At 43.2% G+C, this 27168-nt stretch overlaps 1 protein-coding gene across 1 annotated transcript in view; it reads left to right on the top strand.

The window, feature by feature from the left end:
• SND1 (staphylococcal nuclease and tudor domain containing 1) overlaps positions 1-27168 on the top strand; it is a 456936-nt gene that overhangs the window by 255715 nt on the left and 174053 nt on the right. Inside the window, exon 14 of the mRNA XM_036328783.1 lies at positions 10271-10343. Coding sequence (XP_036184676.1) covers positions 10271-10343 — 73 coding nt within the window. The remainder of the gene's footprint in view (positions 1-10270; positions 10344-27168) is intronic.

Below are 27168 nucleotides of genomic sequence, written 5' to 3'. Positions count from 1 at the left end.
CTCGTCAATATCCTGACGGCTTCCCTTCTTCTTTAACCCAGGAGTGCACACCCCACTACATTTTGAACTTGCAGTTAGGTGTCATGGTCATGAGGTTGCTAATGTTATGCAGCACGTGTCAGTGTGTGGGGCTTCACTGTTGGGGTGTAGGGTAGATAAGCTATTGCAAGAGTCTGTGATAACAGGAAAATGCATTAAAAGAATTGGTGTAGGGAAGTGATTTGACGACACAGCTGAATGTGGGGAAATTGAGCTTTTCCCTTTCCTCAGAAAAGATGATGCACTCAACATCCAAATAGCAGTAATCAATCTGCATTTAAGGCAGCACAAATGGCCACTTCTAGAGAGCTGTATAATGTCTCCATTTCCAAATAGTTTTCTCCTTCAGGATATTCAGAGGATCTGTTCACTCTTCATGTTACCCTTCCCTTCCTGTGCTACCCCCAGTTCCTGCTGAAAGAACTCAAGCTGTGAGACTCACCTTGACGACTAGTGTGAGGGGTTTGGGATGAAGTTGGAACCTATTAGTTTTTTTTTCTTTTTTATATACAAAGCTGTGAGTGGTTCTGTCAGCTCATGGTCAAATAATGAACTCATAGTAAGAAACAGATATCTCTGTCCACTCTTTTCTGTAGTCATTAATCTGAACTTGTTATATTAGCTTGGAGGAAGTCATTCTAGAATATCCATCCTAGATAATTGGGTTTGTCAGCCTCCCTCCACCCCATCCCATCCCAGGTCAGCCGTGATCATTTATCCAGAACCGTTTGTCTATTCTCTTCCATCTCACTGTTCTCTTGGCTAAATGGCTCTTGCTTCTTTCACACAACTCCTAAATATTTGAAGTTTCAATGTGTATTTCAAAATACATTTGAAGATGATCATACTGGGAATATAATTTTAATCCAAAATAATTTGAACAATGGAGTGATAACACTTGACTGTTGACTCTTTTGAATGTCTTATAACTTGACTCCCTAAACCAAGTAATTCTCAAAGTATGGTCCTCAGACCAGCAATGTTAATGGCACCTGGAACTTGTTAGAAATGCGAATTCTAAGGTTCCTTCAAAACTCCCCCCACCAGAGACTTACTGAACCAGAAATTCTGGACTTGAGTCCCAGCAGTCTCTTTTAACACATCCTTCAGGTGATCCTGGTACACCGTGAAATCTGAGAACCAATGCCCTAAACAATTCCTGACTACCATGAAACAAATAAAAATATGTGTCCTTCTGTGACAACTTAATGATCTTATTGCAATGTGAATTGTAATCATGTTTGTAAGTAATAGAGAGCAAGGCATGGAATGGCAGGCTTTGGATTTGCCTTCCCTGTAGTTACAGCATCCTGTTCCCACCAAGTTAGTCAAATAACTCTTTATTCCCTTTGACTCTTGTCTCTGTCCCCTTCCTCATACTCTGCATTCATGGCTTTTTTCAGTTCCTTTAGAGGAGCCTTTACCAGTGCTTGAGGGTTGCTGTGCTTGCTTGATTTGACTAGTTTGCAGTGTGAGGTGGCTGAGTGGTCTGAAGGCTAAGTATCACAATGCCACTATCCTGCTTTACTCAAAGCCTTGGAAATCTCTCAGGAGGACTATAGTTTGAACAATTAATCACTGATACATCAATGCAAGAACAGAATTTTATAGCTACTGGTGAAGGGGAAATCCGCTTCATAGCTTTCTTTGAATTGCATTATTTTTTGCATCTACATTTCTTGCATTTCTGTTTTATCCTAAGCTGCCACAACTCCCATCTGCAGCTCTGGGCCCAGAAATTGAGATGGAGTACTTCCCATTCATTTTGCCTCTGTCTGCATCAAGTTCAGAGATCTAGCTCTCAGGTGGATGGCATTGAATCTTACCCAGCAGGTCCCAGTAAATGTAGCGCACATTGGGAAAACCATTTTCCAACCAAAAAGCCTGCTGCTTTTCGCTCAGTAAAAAAGAGGCATTAACATTTTCTCTGTTACAGTAACAAATACATTACCAGGTGCATTGTGATAAAAAAACAAAACAACACATAGTCTAATGGGGATTTGAAGGAGCAAGTGAAAAATTGCAAATATAGTTGCGTAAGAGTGGAAATGTAAGTGGATATCTGAGTGGCATGAGGAAGGAGCACCTAAATTAAAGAGTTATCCACAAATGGAATCCATGAGGCAAGGCATGTTCTGTCTATCTGGAAACGGAAAACAATAGTGCTTTGCTGTCCTGTGACACAGTACTTGGACTTCTGAGAATTTATCCTAAGGGGTAATTAGTGAGGCACCCAACAGTTTATTTAAAAGTTATTCCTCATGGCATTATTTATAATATTAGGAGTATTATATTCACATAAATATCTAGCAATAAACAGTTGAGTAAATTATGGAACTTGTATCCATATAATGGATTTATGTGCAGCTATTAAAATAATGTTAAAAAATTAACATAGGGAAGTGTTCATTTAGTTTTGTTTGCCGGGGGAGAGATTGCAAAATTTTCTCCCACTTTTTTGGGGAAGTGTGAGTGGGTGGGCATCTACAATAATAAAAGAGAAATATGCAAATTGACTGTACCATCACAACTCCCACCAGCCAATCAGGAGTGAGTATGCAAATTAACCCAACAAAGGTGGCAAGTTAATTTGCATACACAGGCGCCAAGCGGCTGGGAGCAGGGCAGCCACTTGCGCACGTACCGGCACCAAGCAGTGTGGGTCCCAGGGATGGGTGTCTTTGGGACCCAGGCCGCTCTGAGCCTGTAGGTCCGGAGCAGTCAGGGTTCCAAGAATGACTCCCGGCCAATCCGGGCCTATGTGCACAGGCACCGAGCAGATGGGGGAGGGGGGCGGGGGGGCAGAGTAGGAATGCCCTCCACATTGCCAAGCTGCTGGGGGGGAGGGGGGGCGGGCGGGCGGGCGGGCGGGGCGGGACAGTGAAAAAACCAAGTGCACGGGGAGCACCCGGAATTCTGGGAATCATAGTTCTGGTGGCAGCCCCTGGACCAGAAGCGGAAGCCCAGAGTGCGTGGAGCACCAGGAATGCTGGGAATTGTAGTTCTAGTGGCAGGCGCTTTGTGGGATCTCTTAGACCAGTGGTTCTCAACCTGTGGGTCACGACCCCTTTGGGGGTCGAACGACCCTTTCACAGGGGTCGCCTAAGACCATTGGAAAACACATATATAATTACATATTGTTTTTGTGATTATGTTCAATTTGTAACAATGAAATTGGGGGTCACAACAACATGAGGAATTGTATTAAAGGGTCGCGGCATTAGGAATGTTGAGAACCACAGTCCTAGACACTAGAGCAAAGTGAGCCTGGGGCAAGTTACTTTTGCGGGTGGGGGATGGAGGGAGAGCAAAGGTGAGAGACATAAGTAAAGTCAGTGTCGAGGAAAAATTAAAGGGAAGATATCCTAAAACTTCTAGAAAATCTCCACCAATGGAGCAATGGAAAAAAAAAAAGACCTCTACTATTCTGTGAGCACAAAACCAAACTGGGTTGGGGTCTCTTACAATTCGCTCACATGATTGCAAAGACAGACAGAAACTCCCAGATTGGAGAAGGCTCCCCTGAGGGCTCCCAGATTGGAGAGGGTGCAGGTCGGGCTGAGTGACACACACACAACCCTGCCCCCCCCCCCCCCCCCCCCCCGTGCACGAATCTTCGTGCACCCGGCCCCTAGTGTGTATATAAGCACTTAAAAATTATGGTAATGATGCTTTTGTCTTAGAATAAATTATTGTTACACGAATCTTTTTTCTGATGGCCATCTATTGCCTTTGTTATCAAGACATGAAAAATTATGAAACCAGTGTCATTAAGGCAGTTTTAAGCGGTCCTTGCATCTGATCTCACCTTTCTGAGGCCTTGTCCTCTCAAGCAGACTTTAGACTGTTATCGACCATTTCCATCAGAACTAATAGTCCTGTGGTCCTAATGGGGCCATAGAATTCGTTTGCTTGTATTTCCCATCAATTTAGCACTGGGATGCCTTTTCTCTGGTGGTTCTTTGTGCAGGGCTCCGTTTTTCCTCCTCTCTCTCTCACTAAGCACTGCAGGTCAGTTGTCATGCCTGGCACAATAGCATGTGTCTTCATTTCTCCTTATATTAATTTTAGATGAAATGATGGCCTAGAGTTCTTTGTTATTTGCTCCACCGCCTTGTAATACCTACAGAGACACTAGTCTTCCCACTTCTCCTTGACTGCAGGACTCAATTTCCTCATTTCCAGTCTGCATTTGCTCCATCTTTTCTGTCTTTCTTATCAGTAATTCTGATTGTGTGGAAAATGTAGCTGCATAATCTTAGTGCCCCCACCGTACCATTCTGCGCCTGTGCCTGCTCTGTATCTTATTTTCTGAGTGTCAGGACCCTGTTGCTTCCTCCAAGGAACCAGTAGAGAGGCTAAAGGAATTGTTTATTGCTGTTATTTTTCATTGATACCTGTATTTGGTTCAAGCTGAAACACTGTATTCGTCAATGTGACCTGAAACACAGTGGGAGGTACTTTAGAAGTTACTCACTCCTGGTTCTGCTTTTCAGCCTTTCCTGTATTATCTAGTTAGGAGTTTCATGCAATCCTGCCACTTTGTTCTGGCTTACTGTTTATTGTTTATGGTGGTCAGAGCTCTGCTCCGACTCACTGTCATTCAGATTGTTGCTAGACTTGCTGAGGGGAATGTGATGCCTTGGTTCTTGGTGCACTTCTGCTTCTGCTCAGAGGCCAGGCTCTAAGCTCTTCTGCCCTGTACCATTCCAAGTAGTAAAAACAATATGCCTAGGAATGGGAGCATGCCCTGTATGTATGTAGGAGAGCCAGGAACCTCACTCTTTAGCCTGCAGTCACTTTGGCATTATCCATGTCTCCAGTTTGAAATAATCTCAGCGTTCTGCATTAGTCAGTCACCAGTCATTTGTTCAGCTTTGCTAGACACACAATAATTGAACTAGATGGTACTGGGTTTATATAACTATTTGAACATAGCTCTCTGTTAAATACGGTAACAAACATCAAGGACAGAATCCTAACCCTCAAAAGGCCTGAATTCTAGCTGTGGAAATAAAGATGAACACATGATGTACTTTGAAAGCAATATATTGCAGTTTATAATTACCTGCTGAACTGAGCCTGTCCCCCCCCCCCATATGTATATTTATATAATTCCACTACCATTTCAAAGTCATCTGTAATTACTCCCAGCATATAAACTGCAGCTTTCCTAGGACCCGAGGTTAAGAATTCCTGATGTGATAATTGTGTTCCTACAGCTCTAAGTTATAACTCTTTTTATTCTATACTTTGGACCTGGGAGAGCACATATAATGAATAACTTTTGTGTAGAGACCTAGAGAAAATGGGCCTAATTGTATTAGAAGGAGTAATGTAGAAAACATGTGAAGATATAAACTGGGGCTGCATGGTAGAGGCCCAAGTAAGCTAAGCATTTTAATTTCCCCTTGATGTCACAGGCTGGTGGTCTTTGTTTTGGTAGAAGTAGGGAGCAAAATGATGAAACAGATTTTTATGAGAAGCCATGCAACCGTGGAACACAATGCTGGATCAAAGTAGTGTGCAGTATCAAAAGGAACTGAGTGAATTTAGTTGAAGTATTACTATCTTGGAATAAATGTGTGAGGGCCTGGCCTAATAGGTGACCAAAGGGCCACGTGCGTACATCTAGGAAGGAAGTCTCGGATGGTGGATGAAGCAGAAGCAGAATTATGGGACATTTTGGTTCCTAGTTACCAAGACAGCATTGTTTAAGGGAAGTTTAAGAATTCAGGATCTCCTTATATCTTTCAGCTCTGCAGCTTCCCTTGCCACATCGTTTCCCTGCCACTTCTCTGTTGTAGGCCGTTCTGCTCTCCACCACTTTATTTTCTTTAAATAGATTTTATATATGAAAGCATTTCTTTTTGTGAAACTGTTGGAAGCTCCTATTCCCCAGAAAAATTCAGATCTATACTTTTACCATTTTAGGGTAGTTTGTAGATACTTCAGCTAAATGTGCAGCTCACTTATGTCCCCAGGTTAGTAATTTCGAATGTGACAGCTCTTTTATGGTTGGTGTTAGGTTGCATCTAACCACAGAGTCTTTGACTTTCTTTGTGATCTTACAAACTATTAGTGTCAATGGTGCCTTGGAGAGGGCTGGTCTTGGTCTGTAGGTTTTTCTGTCTGAGTAAGGGACCCCAGATCCTAAGAGCAAACTCTGTCATTGCATAAAATGTGCTGAGATTCTAATCCTGTTGTGCTCAGTCAGTGGGGGTAATCTTGTTTTAACAGTTGATGGTTTTATCTTCTATTGGGGAAGCAGGAGCATCTTGTGTGAGAATTTTAAACTTGGCTGTTTAAAGGAAGAGGAGTGTTTCTAATGATTGGAATGGGATTCTGCTCCCACACTGTAGCTTCTAGAAGCAACCTGGAAAGCTGAGTTTTTATTTCTCTTCTGACCTTTACCCCTTTGCATGAATGTGGATGTATACTCGGCTTTCCTGGCTGGTGATGATTTCTCTCCATTGTCGACATCGCTGGTCTTTGCCATCTTTACACGCTGCTGCTTCTTGGAGACTAAGGTTCTGCGAGGAGCAAGCTGTGCTCTGCCCCACTGCTTCCTTTCCCCTGGCTGGCCTGAGCACAGCCTGCCTTTGTGAGAAAGCAGCTATTAAGCAGACGCAGCAGGAGAAGTTTAGGAGTCAGGAGTTTCATTCCTTGCCTAATGAAAAGGGATGTTGAGCTGCGGTTGCAGCCTGTGGGGAGAGGGAATGCCGGAGGGGTGTTGGTGTTTGCTCTATGGAGCAGGTTTCAGTGGAAGCAAACCTGCTAGCTGACTCCCCTTCTATGTTTCAAAGACAGAGCTCCCCAAACCCATCTCAAAGAAATTAGGTTATGTAAGATGCGCGGGTCTTGACTTTATTTACCATCTAGCCAGCTGTTAGGGGAGTCTGTCCTTTAGCCTTATAGTCCTGCAACAGAGATGTATATTATGTTCCCTTTGGAAAGACTGTGGCAGGCCTGCCACTCTTGGTGTTTGCTCCTTTCCTCTTTGAGACCCGACACTGGGCACTTCTCCGTTACTCTCCTGCTGTGGCATTATTAGGCTTGTGTTAGGCTGAGGGCGGTTTTCTGGTTGGCGCACCAGCTCATTTCTGCAGCAGTATGGGGACAAGAACCAAGGCAACCCCAGCACAGGGAAGGAGACCCAAGCAGATTACATAACCATGTAGCTCATTTCTCCAAGCCCTCTCATTTGGCAGCCTGAGTCCAGTGTATCACTCACACTGTTGGTGGGCGTTATTTGTATTTAGTATTTACGAATTATTAACTCTCAGTGTGGCCTCTAGTTTGTTAACAGCAGTGAGAACTGTTTTTCAGTTTCTATGTGATGTTACTTTTTTAAAATATATTTTTATTGATCTCATAAAAGGGAGAAGAAGGGCGAGGGAGAGAGAGATAGAAACATCTATGAGAGAGAATCACTGATTGGCTGCTTCCTGCATGTCCCCCACTGGGGATCAAGCCTGCACCCTGCAACCCAGGCATGTGCCCTGACTGGGAATCAAACCATCACCTCCTGGTTCATAGGTCATCGCTTAACCACTGAGCCATGGCTGGGTTGTATATGATGTTATACTGCTACTTTCTTGCTGCCTCTTGAATGTACTTGAAATTGATCTAATTTAGCAGTCATAAGTATGAAAAAATTAAGTTTTTGAAGGTTTTTCCCAAATTAATGCCTGAATGTAAATAAGAGTATGATTATATCCTTTTTAGGAACAAGGTAGAGCATAAAGTTTCTTTTTAAGAATTAATTTTAAAGAATTCTGGTTTGTTTGTGTTTAAATGTCTTATGCACATTATTATCCATGTTTTTTTTTTGCTTGGGGTATTATTTTTTCCCTTGGGTGGCATGCTTAATCTTGGTTAGGTCCTGGATTTCGGCTTATGGCACAGAGCAGAGCTACTTTGGGTCACAGAAAGAATCCTTTGCCTCGAACCTCTGTTTTCTCACTTACTGCTCAGGCCCAGTTCTTTTCTCTCAGACTGTACGAAATGCTTTCCAGCCCCTAGGAAAGGCCACGGGTTCAGCAGTGCTCTCACATGAGCTGTCTGTTTACAGGGCAGGTCCATTTGTTTCAGTTGTCCTTGTTGTTGGAAGGAGATAAGGCTGTAGGCATTTTGTGCCCCCAGAGGACCTGCAGAAAACTTAGCAGGCCTCACCGTGAAGGTTAAGGTAGCAGAATGGGGAGAGGGAGAGCCTGTTGGTGGCAGAGGATGAGTTAGCTCTGTTGTTGGCTTCCAGCCAGTGGTTTCCCATATAAACCATCCTCTAGTCCTCTCCCGTGAGTTTATAAATCCCAGTTTATAAACCAAAGGCCTGGGACAGACCTTGAGAACCAGCCCTGGTCCGTGATATTAACAGGCTCCCTGAATGATCAATCCTTGGACTACATTGTAAAAGGAAGAATCTGACCTATTTGCAATCTCTAAAGCTGAAGAAGCCCTTGCTTCAAGTTCAGGAGGGAGCCATGGTACTCAAGGAACTTTGACATGCTTTCTTTCAGTTAGCAGTTCAGATCAGAGGGAGTGTGTGATTTTTTTTTTCTCTTGTTAACACTGTGCTTTCATATCTTAACTTCATCATGGAATGAAAACTAGGTAGTAAGGAAAGTATTTGTTTGTTGTTTCTGACCAGAAGGCATTTAAATCAGTTGAGTCAGAGACAGATCCCCTGTGATGGAGGAAGGGGCGAGGGATGGATGGTAATGGCCCACGTATGTAAGAAATATGACTGTTCCACCTTGCGTCGAGCAGCGTTCACCTCATTTGGTTTCTGTGAATTTGATTTAGAAAGTCAGGGCCTAAAAGAACCTCTTGCAGAGCAGTGTCCTCTCCTGCTGGTCATTTCGTGAGAGCCTGGGTGAGAAGAATGTAGAAGTGTGGTTACTAGTGTGAGGGTTTGACGTATTTGACCCTGGTCTGGACAGTTTTCCTTTTCTCTGGAATTCAGAAACTCTAAAAAGGCTAATCCACAGAATGGGCACACCCCTGAATCTCTGTTCCTCATTCTCTAAACCAGGGGTCCTCAAACTACGGCCCGCGGGCCACATTCAAATACAAATATTGTATTTGTTCCCGTTTTGTTTTTTTTACTTCAAAATAAGATATGTGCAGTGTGCATAGGAATTTGTTCATAGTTGTTTTTTTTAAACTATAGTCCGGCCCTCCAACGGTCTGAGGGACAGTGAACTGGCCCCCTGTTTAAAAAGTTTGAGGACCCCTACTCTATACTCAGGAATGTTCCCTGCTTGGGTCTGCAGACTGGTAGAACACAGGAAGGTCTGACCTATTAGTGCAGTGACTTAGTTATTTACGCACCAGCTTTTATTCCCCAGCCTTTCATTGTGTTACATCAGTGATCGTACCCAGGGATGCTTAGGCTTCAGTCCCTGTTACCATTCAAGGGATTAGGGGATGAAAGGTGGGAGATTGGAGCAAACCAACCAGGATTCACTCATCTGACTCCTGGTTGTTTATTTTCAGACACTGAATGTGAAGTTTTCCAGGGCAGCTACCTATGCATCTATAGAGATTCTGTTTTATACTAGAGGCCTGGTGCACAAAAATTTGTGCACTCGGGGGGGGGGGGGGGGTGGGGAGGCGGGGGTCTCTCATCCCGGCAGAGTCCCAGAGCCCCCTGCTAAAGCTACTGTTACTACAACCTGAGACTGATGAAAAACGAGGCTTCATGTCAGTTATGTAGCCATTGCTAACCACTTCTCTACTGTTAAATGGCTTTTCCATACAATATTGCTTCATTCAGAGCAACTTATCTTTTTACTTGGGAGGACCTTATTTCCATTAGAATTGGAACACTAGCTACATATTTTGCATTTTAAATGTTTCATGTGATTAAACACAGAAAGAAACATTATTACTTGTGTTTCTTAGGAGTCTACTCTTCCAACTATTCTTCTTTGTGCCTGGAACAATGCCTCTAATTTGGAAACGAGATCCGGGAGCTCTCTGATTACCAGACACACCATTAGCTGAAACTAGCAGCCAAGTACTGATAAGTGGGTTTAGAAGAGCAGGCTTATATTTCCCTCTTCCAAGTACTCTTGCAGACACTGGCTACTCAGCCGTGTGCAGTGTGACTTGTGTAGTGAGTAATAGACCCCTCCATTTGAACAACCTCTCTTCTCACCAGCATTTTCCCACTCTCCTTCCTCTTCCCAGTGTGATTTGTATTTTAATTGGGTTTTTTCTTCTACAGAGCTATTAAGAATGGCAAAGGATTGCATAGCAAGAAGGAAGTGCCTATCCACCGTGTCGCAGACATATCTGGGGTGAGTTGTGTCCCTGAATAGAGCTGTGTGGCTCAGAGGTGCCAAGAGCTTGGCTGCTGATTCACCAAAGGACTTCAGCTCTGTGTTTTCTGTAGCTTGTTTATTTTCAGACACTGAATGTGAAGTTTTCCAGGGCAGCTACCTATGCATCTATAGAGATTCTGTTTTATACTAGAGGCCTGGTGCACAAAAATTTGTGCACTCGGGGGGAGGGGTGGGGAGGCGGGGGTCTCTCATCCCGGCCTGTGCCCTCTCGCAGTCTGGGACCCCTCGGGGGATGTCCAGCTGCTGGCTTAGGCCTGCTCCCCAGGGGGATTGGGCCTAAGCTGGCAGTCAGACATCACTCTGGCAGCCTGGTAGCCCTCGGGGGGTGTCTACTTACCAGCGGGAAGCAGGTCTAAGTTGCAGTCGGACATCCTTAGTGCTGCTGAGGAGGCGGGAGAAGCTCCTGCCACCACCGCTGTGCTGGCAGTTGTCAGCCTGGCCTGTGGCTGAGCAGAGCTCCCCCTGTGGGAGTGTACTGACCACCAGGGGGCAGGTCCTGCATTGAGCATCTGCCCCCTGGTGGTCAGTGTGTGTCATAGTGACCAGTCATTCCCAGTCTTTCTGCTGTTAGGGTCAATTTGCATATTACCCTTTTATTATATAGGATAGAGGCCAGCTGCATGGGTGGGGGCTGGCTGGTTTGCCCTGAAGGGTGTCCCAGATCAGGGTGGGGGTCCCGCTGGGGTGCCTGGCCAGCCTGGGTGAGGGGCTGATGGCTGTTTACAGGCTGGTCAAGCCCCGCAGTGGGGACCCTCACCCCATGGAGGTATGGCCAGCCTGCAAATAGCCACACTCCAGCCTGCAAACAGAGGGGCTGAGGGCTGTTTTCAGGCTGGCCACACTCCCTTCAGGGTTGGGGTCCCTACTGGGATGCCTGGCTAGCCTGGGTGAGGGGCTGATGGCTGTTTGCAGGCTGGTCAAGCCCCCCAGTGGGGACCCTCACCCCATGGGAGTGTGGCCAGCCTGGGTGAGGGGCTGAGGGCTGTTTTCAGGCTGGCCATGCCACAGGCTGGAAGCAGGTATCTGGCATTTATTTATCTTTTATAATTGAAACTTTGTTGCCTTCGTCTGGCTGGAAGCCTGGGTTGCCTCTGGTTCCCAGCCCCTCCTTAAGCGGAGGCCAGGCGGGCTGGAAGCAGGTATCTGGGATTTATTTATCTTCTATAATTGAAACTTTGTAGCCTTGAGTGGAACTCAGGGCCGGCAGGACAGGTGGGAAGCTTGGCTTCCCCCATCGCTGGGACAACTCAAGCCTCCTGCTCGCTCCAGCTCCGTGGCCACCGCCATCTTTGTGACGGAGTGAGGGGGTGATGGTTAATTTGCATATTACTCTTTTATTAGATAGGATTCTGAGAAAAGCAGAATTCCAACTAGGGCTTAAATTTAACCTCCTATCTCGTCACCTGAGCTATTACTGTGTTGCTTTTTCATTTTTTAATTATTATGACTTAGAAGGTATTTCTGTTCAGTTGTATTAAAATAAAATTACCTCTTTTAAAAATCCCTGTTTAATTCTCACTATGACTAGGAAATCTTAGTGGGAAAAGGTCAAGTATAGGTTTTAGGACAAGTTTAGGCATTGACATTTCCTCATGACTTCTTTTTTCTAGGGTTGCCTCTAAGGGGGAGAAATGTGTGAGCATCCTTTGAGCTAATGGCTGAGATGCTGTAGAAGAATAGAACACGAGATACTTTTAAGGCTGTGTCCAAATGAGTGGTCGGTGATTAGGACCCTGTCCTTGCACGATTAGGATCTCTTGGCTAAATAAATACCTTTGTTAGTTGAGAGGGTTTATTCATTTATTTAGCAGGTATTTCAGTGCCTGCTGTGCCTAGCACTGGTCTAGGCACTGAGACTATAACAGTGAACAAAACTGATCAAGTCCCTACATGCACATGGGAAAGGTAGACAATAGCAAAGTCAGGGAGTGGCAACTCCTCTAAAGAGAAATGAAACCAACCGAGGGGGATAGAGAGCAGTTGAGGTGTTGATTTTGACCAACTGCCTAGGGAAGGCCTGTTGGTTCATCAATTCATCCTCAGTTCCAAGGACACACCATCCATTCCAGCTTCCATAGTCACTGATGCTTAAAAGGGATTCAGGTCATGTGTAGGGAGGACCACATCGCCCAAGGGTGGAAACAGAAGAAGGACTAGTAAATCTTAGGTTGGGCACTCAGGAAGCTTGCCTTGGGCACCAAGAAGTAAAAGCAACTATAAACAAAAGCTGCTAGAGCTCAGCCTAGCCCACAGCAGTGATGAATTAGAATGTATTATCTTCTGGTTCTGTTGTCTGACCAAGTCTAGCTGAGGCTTTGCCTTTTGTTCCTTGTGATGGCATATCATGAATGTGTCTGTCTGGCCATGTCACCCTTACCTAGATGGAGTGGTACCCTGTTCCTATTAGGCACTGCAATTCTGTTGAGCTTTTCTTTCTCTGTAGCCAGTCACTGCAGATTACAGACTAAACACTGTTGCCTACAGTAATTGGACTTCTGTCAACAAGTTGTATCTCTCTTTAATGAGTGAGGTACATTGATGTGCACTCTTCATAGTAGAGAGTCCCACAAACCTGTTGCTAATGGCCTTAGAGCCACAGATGACTAAGTTGTATCTGTTCATTGTTAACAGTGTGATGCTATCAGCCCTGTTTTCTCTGTGGCTTACCTTGCTGAGTTATCGTTTATATATATTCTATATGTACCTGCTATGGCATTCTTAACAATATTTTCCTTAATGTCATTCTCAATATTTTCCTTAATATCATCCTTTTGCTGAAGATGTTGGGGGTAATCAAAGGATAACTTTTTGGTTCTTCAACTACAGGGAATGGGGAGAGTTATAAATACCTATTTGGGGAAGCACAATGGTGATCTACATTAGGGCCAAATATGCCCAGTCAAAAGCGTATGCAGGCTCACACTCTAGGTCTTCTAGAGGCTGATTGAAACCCAGGGGGCGGGAGGTGCTCTCTTTGGGCCTGTGGAGTTCATTGTGAATCTATGCTGCCTCCTGCTTTAGTGTGTTTTGGTGTTTTCTTATGTTTGTTTGTCTGTCTGTCTGTTTGTTTTTGGTAGCAAACTTGGCTCTTCTGCATCTTTTTGCACCTGTTTTCAGGATCTTAGGAAACTTGTCTTCATATTCTTCCTTGGGTTTTGTTTGTTGACCCTCTTCCCCCATCTGTAGCTCAGTTTCATGTATGTCTTTATTCTCCTTTCTGTCTGGATATTGAAGGTTTAGTTTGCTTTTATGTTACTTTAAAATAAATTCCAATTAAATATATCTCAGTTACCACATAAAAGAGAAAAACTTGAGCAAGTGGGAAAGTGAAAGTGAAAAGCTATTTCATTTAAATACATGTCAGAATGACCTTGTCTATCTTACCACTGTTGTTCAGCTCAGATTGAAGGTTTCCTTTCCTTTCCTTTTTCTTTGTTTTTGGTGCCCACTAAAACAGAGGAGCTTTCTCTTCCCGTTCCAACCTTCCCTTCTTTCCGTCACAGCGTCATGTTGAGTGTATGTGTGTTCGGTGCCCTGGTGCCGGTGAAGTGAGATGCATGGGTTTCAGCTTCCTGTAGCATGCTGGTTATGCTAGATGCTACTGTCTGAGGGGCAGGTAGGCATATGGGGGTCAGGCAGGCAAATAGTTTACAGTTAGATGAAGAAACACCTAGAGTAAAGGCCTTGGAGTACACACATATAAGGGCTTCATAGAAGTTTCTCAATCTTTTTGTAACTTTTAACTGTGTTATTCTTTCCCCTTCATGACCCCCATCTTAGTTACAGGTTATGGTAAATGGAAGTTTTTGTTAAACTGACAGTATACATGCAATTTGCCGCCAAAATAATTGACTATGAACTGGTATTTGTATACTACCTCTCCCCACCCCAGTGCACATCCGTGGGGACAAGTGGAGACACACAGTGTGGGGCAAAGTAGGTGTCCACTTTCACATACAATTATTGGTAAGTAAATAATAATACAAGAATTAACTCTGTTTCCAGTGCATGGATACAACTGTAAACCTACTTTTGCCCCACCCTGTATATAAGCTCCTGAAATGTGCTGTATAGAAGAGATTATCATGTTTGAGAGACAACCAGTAATGTTCTAATTTTAGTGGCTTCCAGCTTTTAGAGTTAGTTTCTACCTTATTGTCCATATCTGTTCTCTTGCCTATTTTAAAATGTATGATGTATTGATTGAGAGGTTGAGAGAGAGATTGACCTATTGTTCCACTTATTCATGCATTCATTGGTTGACTCTTGCATTGGCCCTGACGGGTTTGAACGCCTCTATGCGCCAGTCAACTGAGCTACCTGGCCAGACCAGAGCCTCTCTTCTCTTGCATTTTTAAAAATGATTTTACTGGATAAGGGTCAGAGTGCATAAAATGCCTCGTAAGAACTTAGCAAGTGCAAGACCTCCCTGGCTGGCTTCCTATGGCAGCCATCCAAGCACAGGAGTGAGAGGATGACTGCCTGTTTTGGCAAGTGAGACCTGGCCTCTGCGCAAGGAAACAAGCCGGCTCGTCATGTCATTCATCAGCTTTCCCGGGGCTGGACGGGGCCGTTTGGCTGCCGAGTGTGCCTTCTGACTTTGGGTTCTGCTGTCCGAGGTGTGCCTGTTTTGTCCCTTTCCATACTGAGAGCTCAGTACAGTTTTGTGACTTTTCAAAAACGTTACAATGGCTCCCAGCGTGTGGTTTTGTTTTCTGTTTGTCTGTTAGTACAGACGGTTTTTGACACTAATGTAAATGGGTGTTTTTCCGTAAGGTATGTTGCGTCTGTGTAATGCCAACTGAATGAACCCTACCTTTTGGCTAGGGCTTTTTTAAACTTGGCTCTTCTGCATCTTCAGCACCTGTTTTCACTAAGGAAAAACATAGTGCCAACCTAGTCATTTGAATCCTAAAGAAGTTACTATTTTCCTTTAGTTTTAATTTTTCAAGGTGAAGAAAGTGAGGTGTTACAAGTCCTGGTCATTGCTTCCTTTCTTAGTTGTCCGTCCGGTTTCCTTCAGGCCATGTTATTCCTGGAAATGTGAAGCCAACTAAGAATTTGACCCACTTGGCAGGGCATCTGATAAGGTTTGGAGGATGGTTCTGTGGTGACTGGTTCATGTCAGACACCCACAGGTTCATTATTAGTGGGTTCTGTTTTTCCCTGATCCTGTCTCCACTCCTTCACCAGCATACAAAAATTTGGAATGTGCATGTCGGTGGAATATAAGGCTGTTGCTTATCTTGGATTTATTATTGTTTTTGCTGTAGTCTGCTCTGTAATAAATACAATTTCCTGTAGATATAGAGTGTAAAACAGACAATAAAATGGGTTGGTGCGTGGCTTACTGTTGTTCTGGTAAATCAGACAAATCAATTACAGTTCTGAGGTAAGAGCTCCCACTCCTCAGGTTGCAGCCAGCACACCCGATTTCCTCCTGTGCGGCCCTGCACTTCTCTTCCGTTGTGTGTGAGCACTGCTGGGTGAGTCATGGTGTCTATTTCACGTTCCTCCATTCCCTGCTGTGTCTGTTCTTCTCGCTGGTGCACGAGGAGTTAGGATGTTTGTTTGTTCACGGCACTACAAGAAGTTAGAGCCAAACCAGCATCCTGTCCTCTCCAGTCATATTTCTCAGTCCCAGAATGGGCCAGATTACTAGAATGGGGCCGTACTTCTCCTGACAACTTGTCTGCTCATTTCACTGTTGTCTCTTCTGCTCTTCTTCCTTGCCTTCACTAAGTTCCAGTGTCTTTGTTTTGTTTTGTATTGCTTTCTTTGCTCATGTTACCTAACTTTTTTGTAACCTCTATCCATGACTGATTTTATTGGAGATACATAGTATTATTAAGAATGTGCTTAAACCATAACCTAGATAGCACTGGGGGTGAGGGCTCAGATTTATGGGTACCATTTACTCCATCACATCATGAAATGGAGACTTACAGAATTGATCAGTGGGATTCAGATTTGGAAACAGAAAGGGTGGAAGTGTTCCTTTAAAATAAACAAGTAAATAAATAGGTAGGATTTTCTCTAGCATCTCCTCCTGATCTCTTCCTTCAGTTCGTGGTTTTTCAGTGCCTTCTTGAGCTAGAATAGCATCATCCTCTTTTCTCAGGGTATTTGAAGCAGTCCTTTCTACAAGAGGCTTGGGGACCTGTACAGAAGTTATTGTTCTGTAAGTGCTAATGGAGTTGGGCCTCAATGGAAGAGTTTAAAAATATTATTTTTGGCTACAGAGAGGTAAAAAGTGGTTTGCCCAGTAAGTCCGAAGAAAGCGTAAAAGCAGCAGCACAATCACCCAGTGGCTTTATAAGTTAGGTCTGTGTTCAGTTGCAGTCCCCTTTATGTGTCTTCTGACCCACTTGGCTAGGTTGTCTTCTTATTTTCATACTAGAGGCCCAGTATGAAATTCTTGCACTCGGTGGGGATGGGGGGTCCCTCAGCCTGGCCTGCACCCTCTTGCAGTCCGGGAGCCCTCGGGGGATGTCCGACTGGTGGCTTAGCAGCGGGCCTAAGCCATCTGTTGGACATTTTTAGTACTGCCGCGGAGGTGGGAGAGGCTCCCTCCACCACCACTGTGTTTGCCAGCTGTGAGCCAGGCTCAAGGCTTATGGCTGAATGGTGCTCCCACTGTGGGAGCGCACTGACCACCAGGGGGCAGCTCCTGCATTGAGCGTCTGCCCCCTGGTTGTCAGTGTGCATCATAGCAACTGGTCATTCCATTTGCATATTAGCCTTTTATTATATAGGATCATTCTAAAGAGCCTTTTAGCTAGTTCTTTGTAATCCTTAGTAACTGGATATCATAAATTATCCTTGTTTATTTATTTATTGTTGTTTTGTTTGACTTAATGGCACTTCAGTCTCTTGCTCTCCCTTAGCCTAAAATCACATTTAAATGCCCCCTTTGTGCCAAACACACCAAGTCAACCCCCGTGGTTCTGCCTGGTGGCTTTCTGTGACCTGGAAGGGTTGCCTAGCTCTAGAGCTCCATTCACACCATAGCCTCTGGACCCATGATGGGGCTTTGCGTTTGCTGCCCTGGGGAAATCCCACAGAAACCCTGTGAGAGCCCATCCCTGTCTGCTGGCCTTGCTCTCTAGAGCAGGCATCATGTGCTCCATGAATATGATGGCCCCTTGCGAGGGGGCCAGGGTTAGTGCTAGTGGTGGGTTCCCAGGGTGGTTTCCTTGCATCTCTCCTGCAGTCAGCAGCTCACTTTTGGCAATTTAGGGGGAGGTATTTCTTTCTCTGTTTTGTTCTTCCTCTACCCCCAGCCAAAGGTTCCTGGATTGCAGTGTGCATGTGCAGCTCACTGACTTGTATTCTCATAGCACAGAAACGTGCACTGCAGCCCTCTGGTGCAAGGCCATGTGGTGCCCAAGTGGCAGCTGCTGTGAGAGTGTCTCCCAGCCTTTTTTTATTTATGTCTCCTTTTCCTTTCTTTCAGCCTCTACCTTCTCCACCCCCCCCCCCCCGCCTCATCTTCCCACCACCCGTCCCCTCCCCTCCCCGAGCCCTTTTCCTCCCATGTCCCTTTCCCCCTCTCCCTCTGAAAAACAGGTGAATGTTAAGGAGATCCAGATTGTGTCACGGAGTTTGGTTCTCCTTAGGGTGCATTGCTTTATTGTCTTTTGTTCATAGTTTGTCCAGACTTAGGAGTCCTGTGTGGCCAGTTCTTGTTTGTTAGGCTCTCCTATCAAAACTCCCCAGAACTAAGTGCAGAGATATCCATCTTTCCTTCTAGAGAGAAACCTAAAAACACTTAGGCTTTCCATGGGAATAAGAGAGACGTGTTCTCTATTAGGATGAACACGTTTCTGAATGAGTATGGGAAATAAATGCTGAAATTTTGTAAAGATTGTATTTCAGCATTTACCACAGTTATAATGGTAGTCCAGGCACCCTCTTTTAATCCACTTTTCAACCGAGTTCTGTTTCTTTTTAAATTTTTGCACTGTAAAGCACTAAACTTAGGATATAGTCTCTCACCTCTCTTATTTATTAGTTGGGATATCAGGAGATATTGTGAAAGACTTTGGAACGGGTAAGGTTATTGGGGACCCTTTCATTGGAATGCTGGGTACTGCCTAGCAAACGCTTTGGGGTTAACTGATTTTATGGGGGTCTGCTGCTTAGTTTTTAACCAGGTGATTACCCTTCTCTGGAGAGAGAATTTAATTTGTATAGTCCTGATGGTTGGTGCAGTGATTCCTGTTTGTACAAATGTGACCCATATAGATTGCTGCCCTGTAAAAGAAATGGTTTCCGATGGTACATTTTCATTTTATGGTTTTAGTGTACAGTATTGCATCTTTAGCAGACTTACTTCAGCATTCCTTGTTGCCTATATGTATATGTCTATTCTTCAGATTCTCCTTTGAATCAGTTGTAATATCTTTCTGGTTCCCACATTAATTAGTGGTTAAAATAAAATTTTTGGCATGTGTTTGTGATATATTTTATATATACATATACATATACATATACATCCTATCTAATAATAGAGAAACATGGTAATTAACCATAACTTCACTACCCTTCCCATTGGCTAATCAGCAGGATATGCAAATTACCTGCCAACAAAGATGGCGGCCGGCAGCCACGCAGCTGAAGTGAAGATGAGGCTTGCTTGCTCCAGTGATGGAGGAAGCCAAGGTTCCCCGCCTGCTGCAGCCCAGCTATGAGCTCCAGATGCAACAATGTTGCAATTATAGAAGCTAAAAAAACCCAGAAACCTGCTTTCAGCCACTAGCAGGCTCAGAGCTTAGAGCGCCAGTGATGGCAACAGAGTTTCAATTATAGAAGCTAAACAAACCCAGATACCTGCTTTCAGCCCGCAACGGCCTCAGAGCTGGAGTCAGCTGGCTCTCAGCTCCAGTGACAGCTATAGAAGGTAAATAAATCCCAGAATTAAAGAAAGAAAGGAGAGGCTGGGAGCTTCAGTCGCCCGCCAGCCTGTAAACGGCCCTCAGCCCCTCACCCAGACTGGCCAGGCACCCCAGTGGGGACCCCCACCCTGAAGGGAGTGTGACCAGCTGCAAACAGCCATTATCCCCTCATCCAGGCTGGCCAGGCACCCAAGCGGGACCCCCACCCTGATCCGGGACACCCTTCGGGGCAAACCAGCCAGCCCCCACCCGTGCACCAGGCCTCTATCCTATGTAGTAAAAGGGTGATATGCAAATTGACCCTAACAGCAGAAAGACTGGGAATGACTGGTCACTATGACACACACTGACCACCAAGGGGCAGACGCTCAATGCAGGAGCAGCACTCTTGGGGTCAGGGCGCTCTCACATGGGAGGAGCTCTGCTCAGCCACAAACCAGGCTGATGGCTGCCAGTACAGCAGTGGTGGTGGGAGCCTCTCCTGCCTCCTCAGCAGCGCTAAGGATGTCTGACTGCAGCTTAGGTCTGTTCCCCGCTGGCAAGTGGACATCCCCTGAGGGCTGCTGGGCTACCAGAGGGATGTCTGATTGCCAGCTTAGGCCCAATCCCCCAGGGAGCGGGCCTAAGCCAGCAGGTGGTCATCCCCTGAGGGGTCCCAGACTGCGAGAGGGCACAGGCGTGGCTGAGGGACCCCCCCCCCCCCCGAGTGCACAAATTTTTGTGCACCGGGCCTCTAGTATATATAAAAAAGCCTAAGCGACCATCCAACCAACTGTTCACCTGGTAGCTATGATGCACAATGACCACCAGGGGGCAGACACGCCAACCAGTAGAGGAGAGCCCGATTCCTTGCGGAATCAGCTGTGGGTTAGGTTGCTGCTGGGGCACTGTCGGCCCCGAATCTGCTTTACCTGCACCCCAGACCCAGAGAGGAGAGATCCCAAGTCTGGGGTGCATAACCTGAGAACCGCCCTCTCTCAATCCGGGACCCCTCGGGGGATGCCGGAGAGCCAGTTTCCGGCTGATCTCCGCAGGCCAGGCTGAGCGACCCCACGGGTGCGTATTTGTATACTAGTAAAAATCATGGTTTTACTTTTTGAAAAGTAGCCTTTAAGAGGGGAAGCAATTGCAGAAACTAGGGAAATACAAAAGCATTTATGACAGTAGACAAGAAGAGATCATGTAATTATGTGTTTTTAAAATCTTGTTTTTATTGTTTCCTCTGAACCTGGAAATGAAGAGTCATGTGGTTGTGAAAGACCTTTAAAAAATAAACAGTTGTAAAGTGAGTCTGTCTCTCTCGCCTGCAGAATGCCTGGCTCCATGCCTGTGCCTTACTTGGTCGACCTTTTGCTCACTGACAGGCTTGTTTTGAAAAACTCAGGCACCATAGCGGTGTGAGGGAGAGGTAGTGAACACTGAAGACAGGCACAATGTCTGACACTTGGTGAGTGTGCCAGCTCCGCAGTTCACACCTCGGAAGGCATGCTGGATCCTGAGACTGCCTGAGGTGGAGCGCTGTTGGAGACAGCGATTCTTTATTTAAAGGATACAGAATTAAAAAAAAAGTAAAGGATACAGAATTGTTGCTTCTTACAATAAAACATCTTCCCAAAATAATCAGTAGACTTGATATGTCACTGCAGTGAATTTAGTTTTCAAGGACATTTTCTGCCACAAATTTTTCTAGTTTACTTTTTCCTTTCTTAAAATATGTTTTTAATGATTTCAGAGAGAAGAAGGAAGAGGGAGAGGGAGAGAAACATCATTGATGAGAGAATCATTGATTGGCTGCCTCCTGCACACCCCCTACTGGGGATTGAGCCCAAAACCTGAGCATGTGCCCTGACTAGGATGCAAACTGAGACCTCCTGGTTAATGGGTCAGTGCTCAATCACTGAGCTACACTGGCCAAGCTATTCCTCTTTTTGATTCCTTGTGTAACTATGACTTCACACACAGGAGTACATACAAATTAAGTGTCCTGAGATATAATGATTTTTTACCTTTTTCCTTTGTTCAAAAAAAAGGAAATTGAGGGAGTCCACGATCAGTTTTTTTCAAAGTGGCAGTTGAGGGTGAGGGTGAGGGTGAGGGTGAGGGTGAGGGTGAGAGTGGGCATCTCTTTCCAAAGAGACTTGCCTCTATCAGCATGGATTCTTCTTTCACTGGTCCATACTCTTCACTCTCTTTCCCATTCTCTGGATGCCTGTGGATATTGTTCTGTGATTTTGTTTCAAAGATCCAAATTAATTAAATGAACCCAGTACAGGTGTGGCTAAATGAATGTTACAGTATTTTGAAGGCAGTTGGTAAAATTCCTTATTCCCAGGTTCAGGTATTTGATGGGGTTGTCTAACCTCTTCTGTGGCTACTGAGTGATGTGATGAAACTTGAAATATTTGTGCCCAGCTCAGTTTTGCTCTCCACTTCACCATCATAACACTACTTAGTCTCAGATTGAACTCATTTTGTCCTGTGGCTATTGCTTATATAAACATCTCAAAGTAAGTCATTTTACTAACATAGACATTCTGCTTACTTGTATTTTAAGGCTTTCTTTAGTTTAAAAAAAAAGACATTCCTAGCAGTGTTGATATCCAGCTAAATATCCTTGAATTGGAGCTCTGGGTAAACATGGAATTATCTAGTGCCTCCGTTTCTCAGGAAATGGTGTTCTCAGGAAGAAATGATAAAATTCCTAACATACTATCAGAGTTGGAAGGAGTGTGAGAATATAAATTATTATCAATTTTAACTCTGGAGGAAAACCTATGTTCTATTGATAGTCCATTATTGCAACATGCCGGATGCTTCATCCATTGTGGAGACTATATTTTTATATATCTTACTCAGTTTAATTCCAACAGTTCAAGTTCTCAGTTCCAATGACTACGTTGTTAATTAGCTTTTTTTGAGCAGTATTTCTTCATGGATGGCCAATGCCTCTTGGCTCCTGACCATACCTTCCTCCTCTTCCTCCTCCTCCTTGTCCAGGGCATTACTCTTCTTCTAGGCAATTTCCCCTTTTTATCCTCATTGTCTTCTTTTTTTAAAACATATTTTTATTGATTTCAGGGAGGAAGGGAGAGGGAGAGAGAGATAAAAATATCAGTGATGAAAGAGATCACTGATCAGCTGCTTCCTGCACGCCCCCTACTGGGGATTGAGCCCACAACCCAGGCATGTGCCCTTGACTGAAATCGAACCTGGGACTCTTCCTTCCACAGGCCTGTGCTCTATCCAAACCAGCCAAACCAGCTATGGCTCGTTTCTTTTTATTTTATTTTATTTATTTTATTTTATTATTATTTTATTTTATTTTATTTATTTTATTTATTAAGGTATTACATATGTGTCCTTATATCCCCATTACCTCCCCTCCCCCGCACATGCCCTCACTCCTCTGGTGTCTGTGTCCGTTGGTTAGGCTTATATGCATGCATACAAGTCCTTTGGTTGATCTTTCTCCCTTACCCCCACCCTCCCCTACCTTCCTTCTGAGGTTTGACAGTCTGATCGATGCTTCTCTGTTTCTGGATCAGTTTTTGTTCATCAGTGTTGTTCATTATATTCCATAAATGAGTGAGATCATGTGATATTTATCTTTCTCCATGAGACATATGAAAACATGCTCAAAGTCACTAATCACCCAGGAGATGCAAATCAAAAAGACAATGAGGTATCATCTCACACCTGTCAGAATGGCTGTCATCAACAAATCAACAAATGACAAGTACTGGCGAGGATGCAGAGGAAAAGGAATCCTCATGCACTGCTGGTGGGAATGCAGACTGGTGCAGCCACTGTGGAGAACAGTATGGAGTTTCCTCAAAAAACTAAAAATGGAACTCCCATTTGACCCAGTGATCCCACTTCTAGGAATATATCCCAAGACACCAGAAACACCAGTCAGAAAGGATATATGCATCCCTATGTTCATAGCAGCACAATTCACCATAGCTAAGATTTGGAAACAGCCTAAGTGCCCATCAGCAGATGAGTGGATTAAAATACTGTGGTACGTCTATATAATGGAATAAATACTATGCTGCTGCAAAAAGGAAGGAACTCTTACCATTTGCAACAGCATGGATGGACCTGGAGAGCATTTTACTAAGCAAAATAAGTCAGTTGGAGAAAGATAAATTTAACATGACCTCATTGTCTTCTGATCATGCCTTTCTTAAGCAATTTTACATAATCGGTCATTACCATAATTTTCCGCTTGTTTATGTATTGATTGGTAACTGTTCTCAAGTTGACATGTGTACAGTGGTTCATGTCACTAGTTTCTAAACAAAGAAAAGGGCATCTTTTTTGTATCTCTTCATTGCCTCGTTTAGATTTGATCTGCCAGATGATGACCTTAAACAGTGTGATACTATTAGGAAAAATATGGCCCTCTAGGGTTAACTGTGCTGGTAGTAACTGGAAGTGGACAGGCATACTTTCTAAAACAGCTATTTTCAACCGTTTTCAGTTCATGGCATACATACACAAGAAATATTATATTGCTTTGCCAATCTGACAATAAAAATAAGTGTAATTTTGATTCATTCATACCAGTTATTGTGTTGGCTGTTGTCATTTTTTTATTTGACAGTCTAAGGGAAAAGAGGTCAATGCCCCTGACCAAATAATCTGGTATGGCATGTTTTAAAAAATCTTGTGGTCCACCAGTTGAAAATCACTGTTCTAGAATACAGTAGCAGTATAGTCATAGTAGCATGGGCTCCAATATTAGATCACCCTGGTTCAAGTGTTTGCTACATTACTTATTACTTTGTCTCCTTGAGGAAGTCATTTAACCTCTGTGCCACAATCTTCCCATCTGTAAAATTAATAATAATGGCCCTTACCTCATTAGATTTGTAGAATGATTGAGTTAATACATGCAAAGTATTTATAACAGTTGACATAAGAACTCAACAGAGAGCAGTGGTTCACAGGGTGTTGGTGATTAGTATTAAATTGCTGAGCATTCTGCCTTGCACATAAGAAGTCCTCTATGAAGTATTTTTATTTCAAACTTTATTCAAATTTCAAATTATATCCCTCCCTCTGCTGAGTTCTTTTATTGCCTCTCTCACTTAATATTTAACATATGCTATCTGGCTTGTTTTTTAAATGCATTTTTCATGTTCAGTCAGAAATCAATGGAAAAAATAATAAGGAAGAAACTAAGAGGAAAGAGAGCTTCAAACATAAAAGTTGACTCTGCTACTTCGAGGTCGAGACAGATGAAAATTGAAAAGTGTCCAGCGGGTTTAGCAACATATGGTTCCTGGTGACCTTAGTTAGAGCAGTGTTTCTGGAATGAAGGGGTGGAAAGTGATAGCTAGATGTCTTCCCAACGGGCTTATCCCCAGCAAGGCTTACATCTCTATACCTTCCGTTTTAGGGGTTTTCTAACAATAGTGAATGGATAAATGTCTGTGATGATGGTGTCTTTGTAGTTTTCAGAGAGTGAGAAGCTTTAGAACATTCACAATTGCATATGCCCTGAAGGAGAAAGAAATGACAGTGATCTGAGAGCCTTGGTTGGAAAAACAAATTTCTTCTGTTACCTTGACCAAAACTTCTTGTCTGAATTCTCTACCATCATTCATGCATTCTGGGGTATATGGTTTTTCATTGATAGTTTCACTTCGAGAACCCCAATACGGTATTCACATGTAATTACATCATCCATAGTTACAAAATCACACCAGGTGGGAGAAGGGGGAAGTCTATGCTTTTCCTTAGGAAGAACCAGAATTTCCAAATATACTCAAAATACTACAATTCTAACTCTTTACATCATGCTGCTTGCTTTACTAGGAAGGCATTTTTCTTATTCATACATCATGCAAATTATTGTGTGATTTTTGTTTTCTACCTATTGTCGACACTCTCTTTAGCTCTGAATCATAATTACCTAGTCAAATTTTTATTCCTTAGGAAGAGGGCTATTTAGTTTGGTGTCATCACTGCCATAAAGCACTGTGCTTAGATGCTGTTTTTGAAGAAATCATGGAGCAAATTTCATATCCAGTTTCAAATTAAGATGTTTTCCAAATCAGTTCACAGACTTTATTACAGTGTCCGAAGTATTTATTGTTTCGAAACATATAGAACAATTATAAAGAACTAATTTACTCTAGAGAATGTTGAATTTGGCTCTAAAACACTGGAGAGATAGTTATCCAACTGAATAATTTGTAAGTTTATCTGTGCAAAGCTGAATGCACTGAATGTTAATCTGTTTTCTTCTTTTAAAAACAAAAACTTTTTGTTTGTTTTGTTAATCCTCACCTGAGGATATTTTTTCCATTGATTTTTGGAGAGAGTGGAAGGGAGAGAGGGAAGGGGAGAGAGAGAGCAATATCGATGTAAGAGAGAAAACACATTGATTGGTTACGGGGCAGGGATCAAACCTGCAACCTAGCTATGTGCCCTTGACTGGGAATTGCCTTCAGTGCATGGGCTGGCGCTCTAACCAATGAGCCATACCACCAGGGCGAAAAACATACTTTTTTTGACTACCAGTGTTTTTTTCACCAGAAGTTTTGTGTTTGAATTCATCAAACATAAATAAGGCAGAAAATAAAATCATCTCTACTACTACCATCAGAAATGTAGAAATGTTTCAGTAAAAATACATCTTTTCACCAAAATGTAGGGTTTTCTTTCTTTTCTTCATTTTTCTCCCCCCACCCCCTCCCTTTTAAAGTGATACAAGTTGTATTCAGTGCAGGAACTTCCTATTTTATTCTTAATACAATCAGTGCCAGAAAAGTATCTGACACATAGTAGGTGCTTATTTGCTTTTTTCTCTTAATTATATTTTTCCATATGAATATTCTTGAACCATACTTTTAATGTCTTCCTAGTATTCTGTCTTATTAAATGTACTGTAACTTACTTAAACAGCTTCCTATTGTTGGCTATTTTGATGGTTTGGATTGTGTTTTTCTTTCATAAACAACATCGATTTCTTTAGCTAATTCATAGTCAGTAATTAGGAATGTGTGCTAAAGGATGGCATATAGTTTTTAATGTCATCATTCTGTACCTCTGTTGAGTACAGTTATTAGGTTTTTAGTTTGATGCATTTGGTGTTCTTTAAAACACTGACCACCTCTGTCTTAATTAATAATAAATTTCTACTGTAATAGTTGCCATTTTTCTTCCTATCTTAAAAACGAGAACTTTCTCTTCCAAATTTTGTAATTATCTATTTTTATTAACTCTTTAAAAATGTAGGGCTTTAAAAAGACCAATTAGACATAATAAAACTTTTATTTAAGATTTATTGGACCTAAATTGATATGACTGCAGGCAAGAAATGAATGTTCACAGTATTTTTAGGGGATGGTGAAATTATTTTAGTCATCTAACCTATTTAATATTTATTTTGATTTTTTATGTCACAAGTTGCTTGCAGATTTCTTTTTTCTTCATCCTTTTCTAAAGTTGTATTCTTGTCTCAGGTGGGGCAGAGCTTAGCATGACATCAATTTCCTTGCTTCTGAGTTCTTGATTTACCCATGAAATGAAACCTGTTCTTCATCAGATCATCTTTTAAATTCTTTACTCTGAACATATTATTTTAATTATCTCCCCAGCCATTTTCTGCTGTTGTAATAAATTCTTACCTCTTGCCCATAGAGACTTTGAAAGTGATAAAACTTGACCTAAAACTTTTTTTTTTTTAAAAAAGTATTTCAGATCTTTAGTTATTTTTAAATCATGGCCTTGTAATTGATATCCAGAGCAGTAGACTCTTCTTGATGTGCTTTCTTCCATGTTCTTTCTATGGCTTACCTTGTATAAGCTATTTTTTCCACCAGTCTTGTGTCTTTTTTCCAGAAATGTTTATTGTTGTAGAGTCCTACGCT

Source organism: Myotis myotis, unplaced genomic scaffold (assembly GCF_014108235.1).
Source record: "Myotis myotis isolate mMyoMyo1 unplaced genomic scaffold, mMyoMyo1.p scaffold_m19_p_11, whole genome shotgun sequence".
Lineage (NCBI taxonomy): Eukaryota > Metazoa > Chordata > Mammalia > Chiroptera > Vespertilionidae > Myotis > Myotis myotis.
Note: the sequence above shows the minus strand (reverse complement) of the source record. Positions and strands in the feature narration are given on the sequence as shown.